The 21,150-nt window shown below is 34.2% G+C and overlaps 1 protein-coding gene across 1 annotated transcript in view; it reads right to left on the reverse strand.

Moving 5' to 3' along the window:
- The window catches only part of GABRA6 (gamma-aminobutyric acid type A receptor subunit alpha6), a 111,665-nt gene that overhangs the window by 9,361 nt on the left and 81,154 nt on the right, over positions 1–21,150 (reverse strand). The window contains exon 6 of the mRNA XM_053716174.1: positions 3,158–3,310. Within this exon, the coding sequence (XP_053572149.1) occupies positions 3,158–3,310 (153 nt within the window). The remainder of the gene's footprint in view (positions 1–3,157; positions 3,311–21,150) is intronic.

A 21,150-nucleotide genomic window follows, 5' to 3' on the forward strand; every position in this document is an offset into this window, starting at 1 on the left:
ATAAACAGTTATACTTTAAATTATGTCAGCTGCACGTTGAAGAAAAAAAAAATAGCCAATCAGCATCAGCAGTGCTGAGGTAATGCTTTGCCTATGCTGTGATCTCATGAGATTTTACTGAAATCTCAAGAGATTTCATAGAACTTACTTAAACTGAATAAGAACATAACATGACTGTGCCTGCACATGCCAGATACTCACTCCCTAGTTAGCTTGTACCGGGACAAGAATCCTGACTGGCTTCTTAAAGTCTCTTTATAGTGGGGTGTGAATATTTGAGGTAAAATATCTTCCTTTTTTACATAGAGATGTTCAGGTGATATTTTCTAGTCAGCTTTTTACAGCTATGCTGCATCACTTTCATGTGCTTCAACATTGGGGTATCATGTCCCTTTAAGTATTTTTTCATTTAAAACTAAAAAAATACGAAATAGTGCAGTAAATGAGTAAGAAAAACTAAATTTTCAGAATATTTGTTCGGAATGATTAGCCTTAAACAAATTATTCAGTGCTGTACAAGGCAATGTATATAATGTAGTACATTTGTGTAAACCAATGTGCTTAGAGCCAAATATGAAAACAATGCTGTTTTCAGGAGCTTCAAAGAAATCTTACTATCAGGATCTCTCGGTGAGCACTTGGGTGAATTACATGGATTGAGTTAATATATAAGCAGCAAAATAATGTTGTTCTGGCTTATTTGATGAAGTCAAGAAACAAGAATGGGCAGGCATTCTTAAAATTTCATTAAAGTAATGTTAAGTCATTTATAATGTATTACTGCATTTTTTGTTCCTATTTTTAAAAAAGTGGGGTTTTTTTTACATTGGTGATCTACAGCTATTTCATACAAAAGGTTTAGATTCATGTTCCTTTAAAGGAACAGTGAACACTTTGAGATTTTATTATAAACGTTTGAGTTATGCATAGCAAATTGACTTTGTAATACAGTTTTGTTATTCATTTCTTCCCCTTTTCATATAATTTTGCTTTGATTTTCTAATTCTCAGAACTGGAAATGCACACTACAGGCTTCCCTAATTGGCTTCAACAGATAACAAATGCAAAACATTGCATTGTATGCTAATATAATGACCAAGGCTCACCTTGCCTTTTCCAAAAAAATGTATAGGCTCCTCCAAATAAGAAAAGTGGTGACTGGATTTTTTTTTTAGAGTATTGGAAAAAAATTACAGCAAAACAGATATTTATTTGTTTTAAAAATATTTAGATTATACTGATACATTATAGCAGCACAACATAAATATCTTGTAACTACATGGGGCCAGATTATGAGTGGAGCACTACAAGTTGAAAGTAAAAGCAAACGCATGAGCGCAATCACAATTTACGCTAGAATGATTATCTCGGATTTAGAGCTCTGGTTAACTTTTGCAAAACTAAAAAGTTGCACAAAACATATTAAAAAATACATAACAAAGTACAGTTACACTCATAATAAAAACATCTAAAAAAAATTATTAAAAAAATAATTGCACAAAAAAATGTATAAGAGCTCAAAGTGCTTTAACATTGAGATACATACATGTAAATGTCTAAAGAAGTATGCATGTATGTATATATGTTTAAATATGCATTTATAAGTGTATATATGTATTTACAGACATATATACACATATAAACACAAATGTATACATCTATACACACACACATATATAAGTGCATTGGAGCATTGTAAAAGCTTATTTATGCAGTATTCATTTTTAATTAAGTTTTATACTGTGCATTTATTATATTTCATATCCCATTTTTCTGCACATAGCAGAATATATTATATGTATTTTTAGATAGGTATTAATATATATAGCTTTATATATCTATACCTATATATAATCATCTATATATAATCATCTATATATATATATATAGAATTTTTATTGGTATAGATATATACTGTATATTTACCAAAATACCATCATATATATTCATATTTTTATGTCCGGTTGGCACTCTTAAGAATATTAGTTTTGGTTAGCAAGAGAGTGGGGTGTTATTTTTACTACATTAAATTCTATGGGGGAATAGGTTATTGCATGCGCACCATTCTATCTTTGGCTTTTTTCACGCATCGGGTTAGTGAGCAACAACTTTACTTCTAGCATAGTTAAAGCTTCAGCGGGAGAGTTAAATAGCGCTTCACTTGTAATCTGGCCCATGTCGTTAAGTGTCCCTTTTTAAAGAAGTGATTCAATTTTGCAAACAAAAGACAATCATTGGGCATTTTATGGGAAGGAGCAACTTTCCAACAAAAGATAACAAGAGAAAGAGGTATTTTTATTTTTAAAATATACTCTTTGTTTGAGCCAAAACAGTTTAATCACTTTAATGTTGCAGGTTGGAAAAATAGGTCTTTTAAGCCTCTGAATGTGTATATTGTTGCTTTGGTGCATGTGTTTTGTTCATTAGTCTGTAGAGTCGCCTTTTATCTTACTGATGGATTATTCTTCAGTTATGGCCTTCATTTTTTATAGTGTGGCTGATCAAGGTAACTATCCACCCACACTATTAAGGAGTAAAGCAGTGTCCACAGAGGGAATTTAATATAGAGCAGCCCCCATCTGGTTGTGTGAGAAAAGGGCTTGTCAATCATCCGAGATTTATCAGCCTCAGATGTCTTATGTCTTCCACCTGTGAGAATGCAGCTTCTTAAGCTGTGGTTGCAGAATTGCATGAGCGAGCCTGCAACATAAGGCCTCAGAAGCGACATCTACATCTTCATAAATAGTAAACAAGTAGGACAACATTTAAAAATGTATACAGTGCATACTATTTTAATGAAACAAAATGATTTTCATCCATAAAATGAAATATGTTTGTACATAAAAATAAACATATTTATTACATGCAAACAAACACATGCGCACACATTTTATCATACCAGCAACAGTCCTCGCTGGAACTGATTCTTTGTTGATCCAAAACACAACCTGGGACAAGACAACAGTCATGCTGCATGGGATGTATGTATGAATGATGTAATAGCCTATTTTCCGTTTCAGGAAGAATAGGACTACTTGCTGTGAGTATTCACCTGTAACAAACAAACAATGAAGTGATATATGAGTAATGAAACATGACACAGAGTTCCATGCAAGAACACATAGATTGGCCTTTAGAAGACAAGCCAACGTCATACCAAAAACAGTTCTAGCTGGAACAGATTCCTTATTGATCCAAAATGAAACCTGTGAAAGAATGACTGTCATTATGCAGGGGATATATGTCTGTATTACAAAGTATCCCATTTTCCTTTGCAAGTAGAAATTCACTGTCATAACTATATATTCGCCTATTAAAAAGAAAAAAAAATATTGTTAATTTAATTAATTCACAATGCATACATACTTCTCATTTCTTTTCTGCAATACTATAGAGAGAGATTTACAGTTGTAATCAAAATTATTCAACTCCCATTGCAAATCAGGTTTCCCCAAATTCAACTGGAAATGCAACTTTTAATTCCGCAGTTTCAAAATGATTCAACCCCCTGAATAGAATCCCTCATAACAGCACAAATATGCAAAACTGGTGTTGTATCAAGCATACTTAATACAGTTAATCAAGGGTATCATTAGTTGCACCAGGTGTGCTTGAGCTTGACGCATGAAATACCTGAACTGGCTAGCGGTTCGTTGAGTGCTACGTTTGACTGCATGTTAGAAATATGGCTAAGTCAAAAGAATGGTCCAAAAAATTAAGAAAAGAGATCATCACCCTTTACAAACAAGAAACAGGATACAAAAATATAGCAAAGGCACTGAATGTTCCTAGAGACACTGTTGGAAGCATAGCTTGCAAGTTCAAAGTTAAAGGAACAGTGGTTAAACTAGGATGGGGCAAAAAAAAAGAAGAAGCTATCAACAGCTGTAACCAGATTTCTGAGAAGGCAGGTTGAGAAAAACCCTTAGGTGACTACAAAAGACCTGCAGTAAGACTTGGTGGAAACAGGCACTGAGGTTTTAGTTTGCACAGTAAGGGGCGTACTAACCACAGATGGTTTCCATTGCCAGAACTCCAAGATGTACACCCCTACTGACCCAAAAGCACATGAAAAGTTAGCCCCGATATGCTCAAAATCATATAAATAAGCCACAAAAGTTTTGGAATTATGTTTTGTTTAGTGATTAATTAAAATTGGAACTTTTCGGCCCGATAGATCAGCGGTATGTCTGGATGAAAAAGAATGAAGCATACACTGAATAGAACACTCTGACTATGGTTAAGCATGGTGGTGGCTTGGTAATGCTCTGGGGCTGCTTTGCATCCTCTGACACTGGAAACTTGCAGAATGTGGAAGGCAAGATGGATTCATTTAAGTTTCAAGAAATCCTAGGAGAAAATGTCATGCCATCTGTGAGGAAGCTGAAGCTTGGGCATCATTGAACCTTCCAACAGGACAATGATCCCAAGCATACTTCAAATTCCACCAAGGCTTGGTTGCAGAAGAATTCTTAGAAGATTCTACAGTGGCCAACATAGTCACTTAATTGAACCCATAGAAAATGTCTGGATTTGAAAAGGCGGGTTGATGCACACAAACCCAAAACAATTACTGAATTGGAGGCCATTGCTCATGAGGAATGAGCTAAGATTCCTCAGGAGCGCTGCCAGAAGCTGGTGTCTGGCTATGCATATTGTTTGCAGCAGAACATAACAGCTAAAGGGTATTCTACTAAGTACTAAAGATGCTTGCCACAAAGGGGTTGAATAATGTTGAGACTGCAGAATTCATTAAAAGTTGCATTTTCATTTGAATTTGGGGAAACCATTTGAAGCATTTGTTGTGTTCAGCTATTTAAGTTGCTTTTGTTTGATTTGTTCATTGCAAACAGCTGAAAGTCTGTAAATTTTGAAAATAAACCTGATTTGCAATGGGGGTTAAATAATTTTGATTATAACTGCACATGTACTCTTTATCACTCTCTTAAAAGGAATTTATATATAAAAAATGGTGAGGTCAATCGAAATATTTTGGAAAAAAAAAAAGTCTATAGGGATTTTTGTAGATAAATCATTTGCTGATCATTTCTAAAGCATTGTGTTTGACCCCTGCATTACCTAATAAAGACAAATTGGACACTTTAGTGTTTGCTGGTTGGTCCCTCTGTTCAGGTCATACTTGATTAGCTGTTTATGTATAGCCCACGTTGCATTCACTTAAAGGGCCATTATACACTCATTTTTTCTTTGCATTAATGTTTTGTAGATGATCTATTTATATAGCCCATAAAGTTTTTTTTTTTTTTTTTTTTTTTTTTAAATGTATAATTTTGCTTATTTTTAAAGAACATTGCTCTGATTTGATGACTCCTAACCAAGCCCCAAAGTTTTATTTGAATACCGTCAGCTACCTTCTCCAGCTTGCTCCTGTTTGTGTAAAGGGTCTTTTCATATGCAAAAGAAGGGGGAGGGGGGAGCTACTTATTTCCCACTTGCAGTGGGCTTTCCAACTGCCTTTTCAACAGAGCTAAACTGAAAGCTTCTAAGTAAGTTTTTAAACCATTTTATACTGGATTTTTATGTCAGTGTCTGTGCATCTTATTCTTTATAGTAGTGTCTATTACATGCAGTTATATGAAAATGAGTGTATACTGTCCCTTTAAGGATTCCTAGCTGCCCCTCCATAAAACCCTTTTTCTTTCTAAAAAGTGTTATCAGAAGCAAAGCCAATAAAAAGCTATACCAACACCCCTTAAAAAGACTGGTGTGCACTTCCAGAAGTGAGTTCAATCAGTAATATCTCCTGATTCAAAGGGAACTTTGAGTGATTGCAATCTTAGGACTATAAACAGCCAGATATGGGTGATCAGATCAAAATAGGGCATTGTAAATTTAAGTATTATTTTTATGTATACGTTCCCTTTGTATTAATCATTAACAAAATTATTGATTAACCCATTAGCTCCCTGGGTGCAGTGTACTGTGTAGCAATAATAAGCTGGTGGAAATAAAACTCAAAATGTAATTCCTCATAATGGGCCAGATTACAAGTGGCATGTTAAATACATTTTTTTTATATTACAAGTTGAAAGAAAAAAGTTAGCTTGCAAGCGAAAGTCTGAATCATGCTAACTTCAGAACTTCGAATACCTTGCTAACTTGTTCTCCCCATAGACGGACTTCTAAAAAAAACCTAAAAGTTATCGGTAGCACCCTAGTCCAACTGCTCTAAGCCAGAAGGTAGTTATAAATACTGTATATTCCAATGTTCTTCACATAGAAGATGTTCTTTGTATCTGAAAATATTTATATATATATATATATATATTGTTTTGTAAAATATATTTCTGTATCTATATATCTATATGAATATATAGATAGATAGATGATAGATAGATAGATAGATAGATAGATAGATAGATAGATAGATAGATAGATGGTATAGTAAAGTTTCTAGTCAAACACTTTGCCATATACCATATCCCTTTTAACTCTTATAAAACATTTTATTAATTTTAAAATTATATATTTATATTAAAAAATTTTAATGTGTGTAATACTTTATTTGAATGTGTTTATAATGTGTTTTCTGTAACCTTGTTAACCCTTAGGGGACGATTTATTACAGTGCGGACGGACATGATACGATGTAGAGTATCATGTTCGTCGCACATCGATAAATGCCGACAGCATACGCTGTCTGCATTTATCATTGCACAAGCAGTTCTAGTGAACTGCTTGTGCAATGCCGCCCCCTATAAATTTGCCGCTAGCAGGGGGTGACAATCATCGTATAGGATCGGCGGATTGAAGACCACAGACTCAGAGGCAGCGGACAAGTTATGGAGCAGCGGTCTTTAGACCGCTGCTTCATAACGGCTGTTTCCGGCGAGCCTGAAGGCTTGCGCGGAAACAGGGGCATTAAGCTCCGATAATTTAGCACCTTAGAGTTTACTTCAGGTCTCAAGGTGCTCTAAAAATTCTAGTGCAATTTCAGATTTTAATACCAGCGCAAATTAGTGCAGTTGTGATATCCATTGAAAGTATAGGCTGAGCTTGAGCGAAGTCGGTCACGCTAATCCTTCTCTGATTTGTGCGCTTTACCATAAACTTGTCATATCAAAGTTGTGCGTTAATGGTAGTGCGGTCCAGCAATACTGGTTATTGTGAGTGCTAATATTAGCAAGCCATTTGTAATCTAGCCCAATATGTTTAATTATGTGCAGTTAAAAAAGTAAGATACTTTCATGTACCTGTAATTTGTCTCTAACAAGTGTGGTGCTTTACCTCGGAGACCTGCAAATTTTAAATCAATTTCCCTGTATTGTTCAATTTCTATGTACTTTGTATATATAAAATATTTATTTTATTTTAATGTTTCCTTAAAGGGACATGAAACTTGTTTTTTCCGATCAATATTAAGCTGGAGAAGACAATTTTAAACAACTTTCCAGCTTACTTCTATTATCAGTATTTTCCTTATTTTCTTGGTATCCTTTGTTGAAATTGCAGCAATATACTACTGAGAGCTAGCTGAACACAATAGGTGAACCAATGACAAGTGGCATATATGTACAGCCACCAATCAGCAGCTAGCTCCCAGTATTGCATTTCAGCTCCCCAGCCTACCTAGGTATGCTTTACAACAAAAGATGTCAAAAGAATAAATCAAATTAGATAATAGAAGTAAACTGGAAAGTTGTTTAACTTTAGCTGAATATTGAAAGGGGAAAAATGGGTTAATGCCCCTTTAAGGGCTTAAAATATGTGATAAGTAAATATATTAATCATAGAAAAATGAGTCCTACAAAATATGAGTATGTTTTTACATATTAAGGGGGTCCATCACAATTAAGCGTTTGATAATTATTCAGGTTAAAAAGCTACAGAAGTGCACATTTCAGTGCCAATGCAATCACAGTCAGTCATTTTCCATTGTTTCTCATCATCTATAACCCATTATGGAATAATTGAGAAAATTACCTGTACTAAACATTGGACAATACTGTTTTAGTTAATCCATTATCTTGATACTTAAAGGGACAGGAAACCGCAACATTTTCTTTCATGTTTAGGATAGAACATTTAATTTTAAACAACTTTCCAATTTACTTATTTTATCAAACTTGCTTTGTTCTCTTGTTATCAAGATTAAAATTAAAAGTCTTAAAATGACATGCTCTATCAGAATCATACTAATTTTGACTTTCCTATCCCTTTAACATATTTTTAGTGTCACTTTTAACTTTCAAAATCAACACCTTAAAGGATTTGATTTAGCCCCAAAGTGACTTTTTCAAGATTTATTGAGGCTCACTTCATTTATTTTTATAGCCTAAAACATGCTATCTTACACAGCAAATGAAGGCCTTCAGAACTGAGGGAAAACAAAAATCACAATCTCAACATCTATAAAACATATTTCCATATGTGTTCTTTAAATTTGTGTCTTTAATAAGTTACAATAGTCTCAATTTTGAAAACTCTATTTTTCTCGGTGATCATGTTGATGTTTGAATCATTCTACAGACATGGAACTACATTTATGAAGATGCAGACGCAGCTTTGGAGCTTAAGCATTGCAGATTCATGTAAGTGGGTCTGAAAAACTAGTTAAAGAGCTGTGGTCTTAATCATATCATCCTGATCAGGGTGATTGACAAGCCCTGCTCTAGCGCAATTGATTTGACAGCTGTAAAAGCAATTGCTTGTGTAATGATAACTATGAGAAGCGGATTCTGTGATGGACAAGGATGCTTAGTGGGAATCTTATCTGTCTGGTGTTTTATAAATGGGGGCAATGGTGTTTGTTTGTTTGTTTTTTGTTTTGTTTTTTAAAAGCAGGACCAAGAATGTAGAGTTTTAAAAACACAATTTTCAATCTGGTGCCTCTTGTGTCACTATTACAAAGCTTATGAGGTTGTTAAATTCATGGTATTTTATTAAAAAAAAAACCACATGGAGTGGTAGACTATTTTCAAGATGGTGTTGTGGTATTTTTGTTTAAAGTATTTTATTTTTAATTTTCTTATTTTTTTTGTGATCCCTATATCATATACAGCAAACTCTGTTCTTTAAAGGTACAAGATACCACAAAAATGTAATTCATGATTCGCATAGAACATACAATTTTAAATAACTTTCAAAATCATTTTAATTATCAAATATACTTCATGTTCTTGTTATTCTTTTCTGAAGGAGCAGCATTGCACTACTGGCAGCTAGCTGAACACCTCTATTAAGCCAGTCACAAGAGACAAATGTGTGCATTCACCAATTACTAGTTAGCTCCCACTAGTGTAGAATATGTGCATATTAATTTTCAACAATGGATAACAAGAGAACAAAGAACATTTGCAAATAAAAGGAATTTTGAAAGTGTCTTAGAATTACAGGCTCTATCTGATTCTTGCAAGTTTAATTTTTACTTTCCTATCCCTTTAAAGTGACAAGTAAATGGTAGGATGAATGAAGTGGCAAATGTCTGACTTTGCACTTTGACAAGGAGCACTGTGAGATGTTTTAGATTCTTACTATTCTCAGGCTGAGAAGTTGCGGCCACTATCTTCTGCAACAAATTAATTTCCAGAACAGGTCCTCTTGATTCTAGGCCAATGTCACAAACATAAAAATGCTTCCTGCTGCTCATTTAACATTAAAAATGTTATAATAAGCACTTGTACTCGATTATCATCATACATATCCCATTGAGGCTAGATTACAAATTTGACCGTTTACGGTAGCTTGTTAAATAACCAGTTATTACAAGTGGCTGGTTAATGCTACCGCAAGCTCACGGTAGCACTTTGCACTAGAATTCATTAACCAGAGATAAGATCTATGGTTAATGAAAAACAAAATTCCTCAGTTTCCCCTCAAACAAAGTGGATTCATCCTTAAAGAAAATGAAAAATAGTACCATCTTTATTTTCTTATAAAACAACTGCACCAAGCAGTTATAAGGGGTTAAGGTGACGGAATGTGGGGTATTAGAAAAAAAAAAAAGCACTGGAAAGTTCCTTTACTTTGCGGTCTATGGGGACTGTTTTATCACTTACTATTTATGTATTGGTTTATATACATACTGTATATATTTATGTGTGTATATGTGTATATATGTATATATTGATATACATATACTTTTTAAATATGCTGCCAATGCTGCAGGACTTACCCCACTGTGCTGCTCTAGGTTGTTTGCCATGTTTAACGGCATCAGTTTGAGGCTCTGATTGGAGCCTGTGGAAGCACGCTCTCGTGAATGCAAAGCTTCCATGCAGTGCAAACGCAAGGTCTTATTTGTATTGCGCTGAACATGTAATACCAGTGCACATTTGTCTACACCGTTATTACTGAGTAAAGCACAAATATTGTACTTGCAAAAGCGCAAATTTGCGCTCCGCTAGTAATCTAGGTCTAAACTAGAGTACAAGTGAAATAATCAAATGATCACTAACCATGGTTATTAACCTGCTCTTATACATTATTTCACCTATGCTCTATTTCTGATATCATGAAAATCTAGCCTGTAAGGGGTCATAGAGATTGAAATTGAGAAACATTGTGTTAGAGCATTTTATAATTGCACTATTGCTTATATATAACTATGGGATCAGTCACAATACTTTAAAAAATGTATCAAATGATTTACCTAAAAACTCTCTATAGACATCAATGATTGTTTTCTGTAGAAAAAAAAAATAGATATTAGATATTAGATTAGAAAGGCACTATTTTCATTTTTTTGTTCCCTGACAATTGCATATGCTTTCATTATGTCGACTCTGTAAACATAATATGAGAAACCTCATTTTATAATATTCCAAAAAAATAATAATGATAACTCTATGCCTGATACCATAAAAATATCATAAATATTTCCTTGTTTTATTTGTTTTTTTGTTTTTTAAAAAAAGGGGGAAGATATTTTCCACTCTCTTCTCTCTACCCCACCCTCTCAAGTACTTTTCTCTTCCTCCCCTTTACAGGTCTTCATTAAAGGGACACTAAACTCAATTTTTGTATTTCATGATTTAGATAGAGCATGCAATTTTAAGCAACTTTCTAATTTATTCCTATTATCGATTTTGCTTCATTCTCTTGCTATCTTTATATAAAAAGCAGGAATGTCATGCAAAGGAGCCGGCCCATTTTTTGGTTGAGAACCTGGGTTATGCTTGGTTATTGGTGGGTAAATGTAAGCCTCCAATAAGCAAGTGTGGATAGGGTGCTGAACCTAAAATGGGCTGGCTGCTAAGATTTACATTACTGCTTTTAAAATAAAGATTGTTGCTTAAAATTGCATGCTCTATCCGAATCATTAAATAAAAAAATTGGGTTTAGTGTCACTTTAAAGGGACACTGAACCCTATTTTTCTTTTGTGACTCCGATAGAGCATGCAATTTTAAGCAACTTTATAAATTACTCCTATTATCATTTTTTCTCGTTCTCTTGCTATCTTTATTTTAAAAATAAGGCATCTAAGCTTTTTTCTTGGTTCAAAACTCTTACAGCACTTTTTTATTAGTGGATGAATTTATCCACCAATCAGCAAGGACAACCCAGGTTGTTCACCAAAAATGGGCCGGCATCTAAACTTACATTCTTGCATTTCAAATAAAGATACCAAGAGAATAAAGAAAATTTGATAATAGGAGTAAATTGGAAAGTTGATTAAAATGCTCTATCTAAATCATGGAATGAAAAATTTGGGTTCAGTGTCTCTTTAAGGACCCCTTACAATAGTATTTTGTATATATTCAGAATTTTTAAATGAAAAAGATTTATTGTCTCTGCATATCCAATGGAGCCTTTTTAATAAATGCTATCAATTTAAAAAAAAAAAAAAAACTACTTAACCTCCAATTCTGTATTAATTAAAGAATCATATTGTTCAATTGCCATTTGATGTCTAATTTTAGCTAGAAATCTAACAATGCTAGGTTCTTTTCTTGCTTTCCAGGTTGAAATAATGATATACTTTCCACAAAGTATAGCACAGTTTATAAATTCCAAGCTGATATTTTTTTTATCCTTAAAGAATATTTAAGCCACAGAATATCTTCAACTTATAAATGTATATGTTGTTTTATTACCTTAGATAACCAATATGATACTTTATTCCAGCAATTATTCACTTTAGTACATCCCCTTATGTAATATATTAAATTTGCATTTGCATCTGAGCTGCTTACAGCTAGAGCATAGAACTATGCAGTTTCTAGTTCATTTGGACATTGTGCTGGAAGTTAGATAAACTCTTTTGATCAATTTAATATGTGATTCTCTCCATGAAGAGGCAAGAGTAGTTGACCAAATTCTATCAATATGTTTTTTTATATTATCAAAATTAATATTGATACGATCTTTCTCCCATAACTTACAAATTCTATCCAGGTATCCCCCCCTCTTTTTGGAGCAATAATCTATACCAAAATGGTTACCATTTCTATATGGGTTAAAACCCAGTTTCTAGGTATTGACATTCATCTTTAATACAATCTCTATTCTTAGTAGTATCTATAAAATGACAAACTTGAAACTATGTAAAGAAATTCTTGTTAAAAAATATATTATTTTTTTTTTAAATAATTTTTTATTGAGGTTTTTGGAAACAATGACAATAGTAACTTAACAGACATCAATGTACAAATACATGATTGTAATTGCGGGTCAAACAAAGAAAACAGCACTACCACAGATATAGATAATACAGGTCAGTTAAGCGTAAATGATTACCACAGAGGAAAACAATTGTCATCACAAAGGTAATACTTATAAGAAATTAGAGCACCTTTTAAGTTATTTGGATGTCCTTCCTGCTACTAATTGTGCTACTTATCGATACTGCGGGTAGGAAAGTATTAGTGTCATTTGATAAGGCTACATAGTGCGTATATATAAGAAGTGGTAGTCTAAGGTAGTGATTATATAATGCAAGAGTCTGAAAATGGAACCTCATTTTTCTTGTTTATGATAGTAATGATTCCCTGCTTTGACTAGTGGTCACTTTTGGACCTGAAAAATCTGATGAGGCGTAGTGAGGGAAATTGGCTTTTGCATGGCCACTTGTGGGCCTTAATAGTGGTTGTGGGCAGGGGAAGCAGCGGACAAGAGCCGCTCTAGAATAATAAAGGGAAGGGAATGGGGGGGCGTGTCAAGTTAACAGTGTCTAACAGTCTAAATATAAGTAAAAATATTGTGGACCACAGTAAAATGGCTATGTAAAGTCCATTCCTCCTAGGATATCTAAGGCCATTCTCAGGTCTTACCTATGAACAAACTGAAGGAGGGGTAGTATTTACAGCGATCACTCCTGAACCAAGGAAATATTGATGGGAGGTAGGCTGTGGAAGTGGTTGAGTGAAATATATAGCATAACGTATACAGAACTCTATAACTAGGCAATGATAGACATTCAATAAATATAAAGACATATATATTAGCAAGGATATATAGAGCTTATTTCCCAACAAAAATAGCAATGTGTATAATATAAGGACATACCTGTGGTCTGAATATCTCTATCTAGTTCAAAGCAATACGACAAGGAGATCTTTGAATAAGCATGCTTGCAAGAACAAGGGTAAACAATAGCTTCCAAACTTATCTTGCCTAGGCTAGCTAATACTCTTATCTGATTTTTTAAAAAATATTTTTGCTATAAATCTTCAAATGATTCTCTCAGTGGCAATCCAGTCCCCATAACTTACACATCTTACACCAAGCTATGACTGGATTTTTGATAGTGTCCATCTACCTGATCTCTTTAGGTAGACTTTTAGCTTGATAATGTAAAATCGCTTTAAAAAACAGAGGGTCAAGTTTATTTTTCTCTATCTTAATAAGAGAGTAGTAACCTGCATCTAAGATCCAATCTATTGCTATCTTTGCTATACAAATATAATTGTACCATTTAATAGAGGGGAGACTAAAACCCCATATAAATTCTCTAAATAATCTGTTTAAGTAGATCAGATCCTCATGTTATATAAACAATGGTATATTTTGCATATTATACAATACTATAGGAAAGATAATCATTTTGATGATATTTACTTTTCCAGTCAAAGATAATGGTAAGTGAGCCCAATTCTTAAGATTTTCTTTAAACCTTAACCCATGATACAAATTTTAATTCCCAAATATTTCATTGACTCCTTTACTTCTTTAAAGGTACTTTAACAATATTATATGTTTTCTGAATCCATAAAATTTCAGTCTTTAAAAAATGTATCTCATAGCCTGTGAATGAGCTAATTTTTAAGATCTGCAATTATTTAGGAATATTCTTTGAAGAATCATGTATAAAAATGTATATATTATCTTCATAAAGAGCTATGTGTAATTCCTTCTTGCCTAACACTATACCATATATTTTTTTCTTAATACACAAGCCAAGGGTTCAATACCAAGATGAAATAATAATTGGGATGGGGGCACCCATGTCTTGTTTCTTTTGATAATTTTATTTTGGGCGAGATATCCCCATTAACTATTAAGGCAGATACAGGATTACTTAAAAGTAGCAACCCTTTAATGACCAGCGCCGGTCATTAAGCCCTTGAGGACCAAAGCCCTACCATGTTTGACGCAGCTGCCCTTGGCCTCTCTCTCACAATCAAACTTAAAGTAGCAAGATTGCACTATTTCTGTATGCACCCAGAGTGGGGAAGTGCAGAAATAGACTTGCAGAGTTATGATGCAGAGAGGGACACTGAGACCCTGTCTACATCAGGTAAGGGTGGTGCCTATCATTGGTGGTGTGGGAGGGTTAGGAGGGAGGTGGGTGGCTCATTGCTGGAGGGGGAGGGAGAGGCAGGAATGGGTGGGACTGCTACTCTACAGAAAAAATAAATGCAGAGCTGGGAGGGAGGGGGAAGGAGGAGGGAGAACATAGGGTAGGGGAAAGGTCATGGAGGGTAGGTGGGTAAATGGGAGGGGCAGTTACACTTCAGGTTTTTTTTAATTAGTATTATGCAATTAGAAATAAAAATGATAGAAAACTGGGTACTGGCAGGCAGTTGCCAGTACCTATTTTTTTTTTTTTGGAGGGATAAGGGAGGTGGGAAGGTAAGGGGGTAATCATACACTGAAGAAAATAGTAATAAAAAAATAAAAAAATAAAAAGTTCTAAAACTTCATACTGGCAGACTGTCTGCCAGTACTTAAGATGGGGGAGACTAGTGGGGGGGGGGGGGTTGAGGGAGTGAAGAGAGCTGTTTGGGAGGGATTAGGTAGAGATCAGCGGTTGGGAAGTTTCAGGTGGGAGGGTAATCTCTACACTAAAGCTAAAATGAACCTTACAAGCTACCCGATATACCCCTTCACTCCTGGGAATAATAAAAGTGTGTGTTGTGTGCAGCTGCTATTAGCAGCCTTTTAATTACCAAAAAGCAATGGCAAAGCCATATATGCTTGCTATTTTTGAACAAAGGGGATCCAAAAGAAGCTTCTACAATAATTTGTGCCATGATTGCACAAGCTGTATATAAATAATTTCATTTTTTTTTATTTGATCGCATTTGGCGGTAAAATGGTGGCAACAAATATACCAAAATGGGCATAGATCAATACTTTGGGTTGTCTACTAAAATAAAATATTATTTTGATAAGTAGATAAAAAAAATTAAGGCTCTATTTCAGTTTAAATGGCATGATGGCAAAAATGCTATAAATGCTCTTGTCTTTTGGTGTAGTTTTTGTCTGAAATGCCCGGTCCTTCTGGGGTTAATATGATAATCAAACTGATCTTTAAAGCCAAATTTTTCCAAGACTGTAAATAAATTATTCTATTGTATCAAATGCTTTTTGGCATCTATAGATATAATAGCTTTATCCTTACAATTATTACTATCTTTTGTTCTTTTCCAAAAATAGTCCACTATAAGTAATACCTTCCTTAAAATGGAAAATGAGGCCCTACCATTCATAACCCCAATCTGATCAGGGTGGAGGAGATCAGAGAGAATATTTGTGTGTCTTAATGCTAAAATACTGGCTAATATTTTAAAGTCCATATTTAAGAGGGATATCGGACCATAAGAGTCTAAATTTTGTGGGTCTCTTACTTTCTTTGGGAGTAATACCACAAATGATCTAGTAAAATAACTGTGTATCTATTTACACTCCATATACTATTCATTAAATAATTTTGTTAGAGTGGCAATAACATTTTCAGATAAGATTTTATAATATTCAGCTGGTAGGTAATCCGGACCTGGCGCTTTATTAAGAGACGCCATTTTAATAGCCTTAACAATCACTTCCTCTGTAATAAGTCTATTTAGACTTTTTCAATTTGTCTGCAGAGACTTGAGGGAGTAAGCATACTTTACAGAATTCTGTCTTGTTTCCTTCATGAATATCTTCAGCTGTATAAATCTTCTTAAAATAATTAGAAAATATACTTTTATTCTATTCATTCTGAGTATATATTTTACCTCTGGTTGAGATAACCTATATTATATTTGCACCTTTATTCTGCTTAATTAATCTTAGCAGAATGTTACCTGATTTCTCTACAAATCTATAGAAGTGGGCATTAGACCTCACACATTCACTAGACATTTTCTGCAAATTAAATGTTCTCTTTCTATTACAGCTTTTTGATACAAATCCCAAATCTTTCTGTTTGGTAGCTAAAAATATGCATTATAAGCATTGCAGACCTGATTGGCTAATTGTACATCTCTCGCACCTGCTTTTTTTTTTATAAAGTATTCCTTAATCTCTCCTCATAACACAGCTTTGGAGGCCTCCCAGAATATCTCAACCTTATTCATATATTTTTTTTAAAATGTATATATTGTTTCCATTAATTATTTAGTAATTTTTAAAATGTAATATTAGAAATTAAATATTTAGGGAGTTGTTATATTTAATCTATTTACATGGTATAGTTAAACTAATAGGAGCATGATCAGATAGAAAGACTGATTTAATGTCTGTGACTATTACTTTTCCTATTAGTCTCTCTTGTACCAGAAAGAGGTCTATCCTAGAAAATGATATGTTTTAGATTCACAAGAGTATTCTTTTTACATCTGGTTTGGATTCCCCAAACATCTTTTAGATTCAACATATTCCTAAATGATTTTAATAATACTACCTGCCTCTTACAAGGCTGCATATTTAAAATCTGTATTCTTGTTCTCATAAAATATTTATACAAAGTCACAATAATGACTATGTTTAAAGGTATTGATTGGAATCAAGTCTAATTAATAATATTTAATTGATCCTTGAAACTCTGATTGTTCAATGGTATTTTTCATGGAACATTTGATCAATACATCAAAAACTATCGGCTAGATTACGAGTCTTGTGTTAGCCTTAAAAAGCAGCGTTGAGAGGTCCCAACGCTACTTTTTAATGCCTGCTGGTATTACGAGTCTGGCAGGTACAGGTGTACCGCTCACTTTTTTTCCCACGATTTTCGCATACCGCAAATCCCCTTACGTCAATTGCGTATCCTATCTTTTTAATGGGATTTTCCTAACGCCGGTATTACGATTGCTGGAAAAAGTGAGCGGCACACCCGCTTCTGTCCAGACTCCTACCGCATTTAAAAGTCAGTAGTTAAAGTGAAGGTAAAGTTATTCAAATGGAAATCTCACTTTATGTTACTTTTCTAACTTACAAGGGAGTCGCTATGTTTTTTTTTTAAAAAAAAGTTTATTTTACCATATTTACCAACTTTTATTTTAATGAGCATTACGATCGTAATCCCCTCCCATCCATCTCTTCCGTGTTTTCAATACATAGACGTATAGAGCGGTCCCACCCGCTCTATACGTCAGAACTACACTCGTGCACATCTATCCTCTGCTTGCCGCGCATGCGCACAAAAATGTTTGCCCTCAAAAGCGCATGCGTTAATCGCGCTCAACGAAGTCCTCTTCAGCGCATGCGTCCCAAATAAGCAACATAGTATTGAATGAGTTGCGAGACTCATTCAATACTATATTTGTGAAGCGACACTAATGCGCAACTGCAAAACGAGTACGCGCTCGATTTGAAGGAGGAGAGAGAATCACTCGCGCATGCGCACAATCGATCATCAGCTTGTGACGTCAATTGACAGCCGCCTAACGGCCAGAAAATCAATTGGCTAGATAAACAACGTGATCGTTGTTTATAAAAAAAAAAATATAGACGGGTTGATTTTTGAGAAGCGAAATCGCAGCTAATTATAAAAGAAAACGAAATTAATAAATAAAATTATGAAAAATCATGAATGAACCTCATATTAAATTATAATACTTGATCGATTAGACCATAGAAGAGAGAGTAAGTTTACCTTCACTTTAAGAGTTTTATGCGCTAACGCAGTAACATAAAACTCTTAACTAGAGTGCTACAAAGTACACTAACACCCATAAACTACCTATTAAACCCTAAACCGAGCCCCCCCCCACATCGGAAACACTTAACTAAAATGTTTAACCCCTAATCTTCTTTTTTCGCATACCGCAAATCCCCATACGTCAATTGCGTATCCTATCTTTTTAATGGGATTTTCCTAACGCCGGTATTACGATTGCTGGAAAAAGTGAGCGGTACACCCGCTCCTGTCCAGACTCCTACCGCATTTAAAAGTCAGTAGTTAAGAGTTTTATGGGCTAACGCAGTAACATAAAACTCTTAACTAGAGTGCTACAAAGTACACTAACACCCATAAACTACCTATTAACCCCTAAACTGAGCCCCCCCCCCCACATCGGAAACACTTAACTAAAATGTTTAACCCCTAATCTGCCGACCAGACATCCCCGCCACTGTAATAAATTCATTAACCCCTAAACCACTGCACTCCTGCCTCGCAAACACTAGTTAGATTTTATTAACCCCTAATCTGTCATCCCTAACATCGCCAACACCTACCTACATTTATTAACCCCTAATCTGCCGCCCCCAACGTCGCTGCTACTATATTAAATTTATTAACCCCTAACCTAAGTATAACCCTAAGTCTAACCCCCCTAACTTAAATATAATTTAAATACATCTAAATAAATTTACTACAATTAAATAAATTAATCCTATTTAAAACTAAATACTTACCGATAAAATAAACCCTAAGATAACTACAATATAACTAATAGTTACATTGTAGCTAGCTTAGGTTTAATATTTATTTTACAGGCAACTTTGTATTTATTTTAACTAGGTAGAAAAGTTATTAAATAGTTATTAACTATTTAATAACTTCCTAGTTAAAATAAGTACAAATTTACCTGCAAAATAAATCCTAACCTAAATTACAATTACACCTAACACTTCACTATCATTAACTTAATTTACTAAATTACCTACAATTAACTACAATTAAATTGAATAAACTAAAGTACTAAAAAAACCCCACAAAATTACAGAAAATAAAAAAAGAATTACAATTTTTTAAAACTAATTACACCTAATCTAATCCCCCTAATAAAATAAAAAAATCCCCCCAAAATAATAAAATTCCCTACCCTATACTAAATTACAAATAGCCCTTAAAAGGGCCTTTTGCGGGGCATTGCCCCAAAATAATCAGCTCTTTTACCTGGAAAAAAATACAATACCCCAACATTAAAACCCAGCACCCACACACCCAACCCTACTCTAAAACCCACCCAATCCCCCCTTAAAAAAACCTAACACTACCCCCTTGAAGATCACCCTACCTTGAGCCGTCTTCACCCAGCCGGGCATAAGTGGACCTCCAGAGGGGCAGAAGTCTTCATCCTCCGGCCAGAAGAGGACAATTGAAGGGACGCCATCTTGGATGACGTCACTTAAAGGAACTTTCATTCTTCAGTCGCCTTTGGATGGAAAAGGATGCTCCGCATCGGATGTCTTCAAGATGGACCCGCTCTGCTCCAGATGGAAGAAGATAGACTTCTGCCCCTCTGGAGGTCCACTTGTGCCTGGCTGGGTGAAGACGGCTCAAGGTAGGGTGATCTTCAAGGTGGTAGTGTTAGGTTTTTTTAAGGGGGGATTGGGTGGGTTTTAGAGTAGGGTTGGGTGTGTGGGTGGTGGGTTTTAATGTTGGGGGGGTATTGTATTTTATTTTTTCCAGGTAAAAGAGCTGATTACTTTGGGGCAATGCCCCGCAAAAGGCCCTTTTAAGGGCTATTTGTAATTTAGTATAGGGTAGGGAATTTTATTATTTTGGGGGGATTTTTTATTTTATTAGGGGAATTAGATTAGGTGTAATTAGTTTAAAAAAATTGTAATTCTTTTTTATATTTTCTGTAATTTAGTGTTTGTTTTTTTTTACTTTAGTTTATTTAATTTAATTGTATTTAATTGTAGGTAATTTAGTAAATTAATTTAATGATAGTGTAGTGTTAGGTGTAATTGTAATTTAGGTTAGGATTTATTTTACAGGTACATTTGTACTTATTTTAACTAGGAAGTTATTAAATAGTTAATAACTATTTAATAACTATTCTACCTAGTTAAAATAAATACAAACTTGCCTGTAAAATAAAAATAAACCCTAAGCTAGCTACAATGTAACTATTAGTTATATTGTAGCTAGCTTAGGGTTTATTTTATCGGTAAGTATTTAGTTTTAAAGGGACACTGTACTCAAAAAAATTATTTTGTGATTCACATAGAGCATACATTTTTAAGCAACTTTCTAATTTACTCCTATTATCAAATTTTCTTCATTCTCTTGGTATGTTTATTTGAAAAGCAAGAATGTAAGTTTAGATGCCGGCCCATTTTTGGTGAACAACCTGGGTTGTCCTTGCTGATTGGTCAGCACTAATAAACAAGTGCTGTCCATGGTACTGAAGCAAACATTTGCTGGATCCTTAACAGAGATGCCTTCTTTTTCAAATAAAGATAGCAAGAGAATGAATTAAAATTGATAATAGAAGTAAATTAGAAAGTTGCTTAAAATTGCATGCTCTATCTGAATCATGAAAGAAAAAATTTGGGTTCAGTGTCCCTTTAAATAGGATTAATTTATTTAATTGTAGTAAATTTATTTAGATGTATTTAAATTATATTTAAGTTAGGGAGGTGTTAAGGTTAGACTTAGGTTTAGGGGTTAATAAATTTATTATAATGGTGGCGACGTTGGTGGCAGCAGATTATGGGTTAATAAATTTAATATAGTTGCGTTGACATTGGGGGGTCAGATTACGGGTTAATAAATATAATGTAGAGTTTGACGATGTTGGGGGCAT

This window comes from Bombina bombina, chromosome 6 (assembly GCF_027579735.1).
Source record: "Bombina bombina isolate aBomBom1 chromosome 6, aBomBom1.pri, whole genome shotgun sequence".
NCBI classification, from domain to species: Eukaryota; Metazoa; Chordata; class Amphibia; order Anura; family Bombinatoridae; genus Bombina; species Bombina bombina.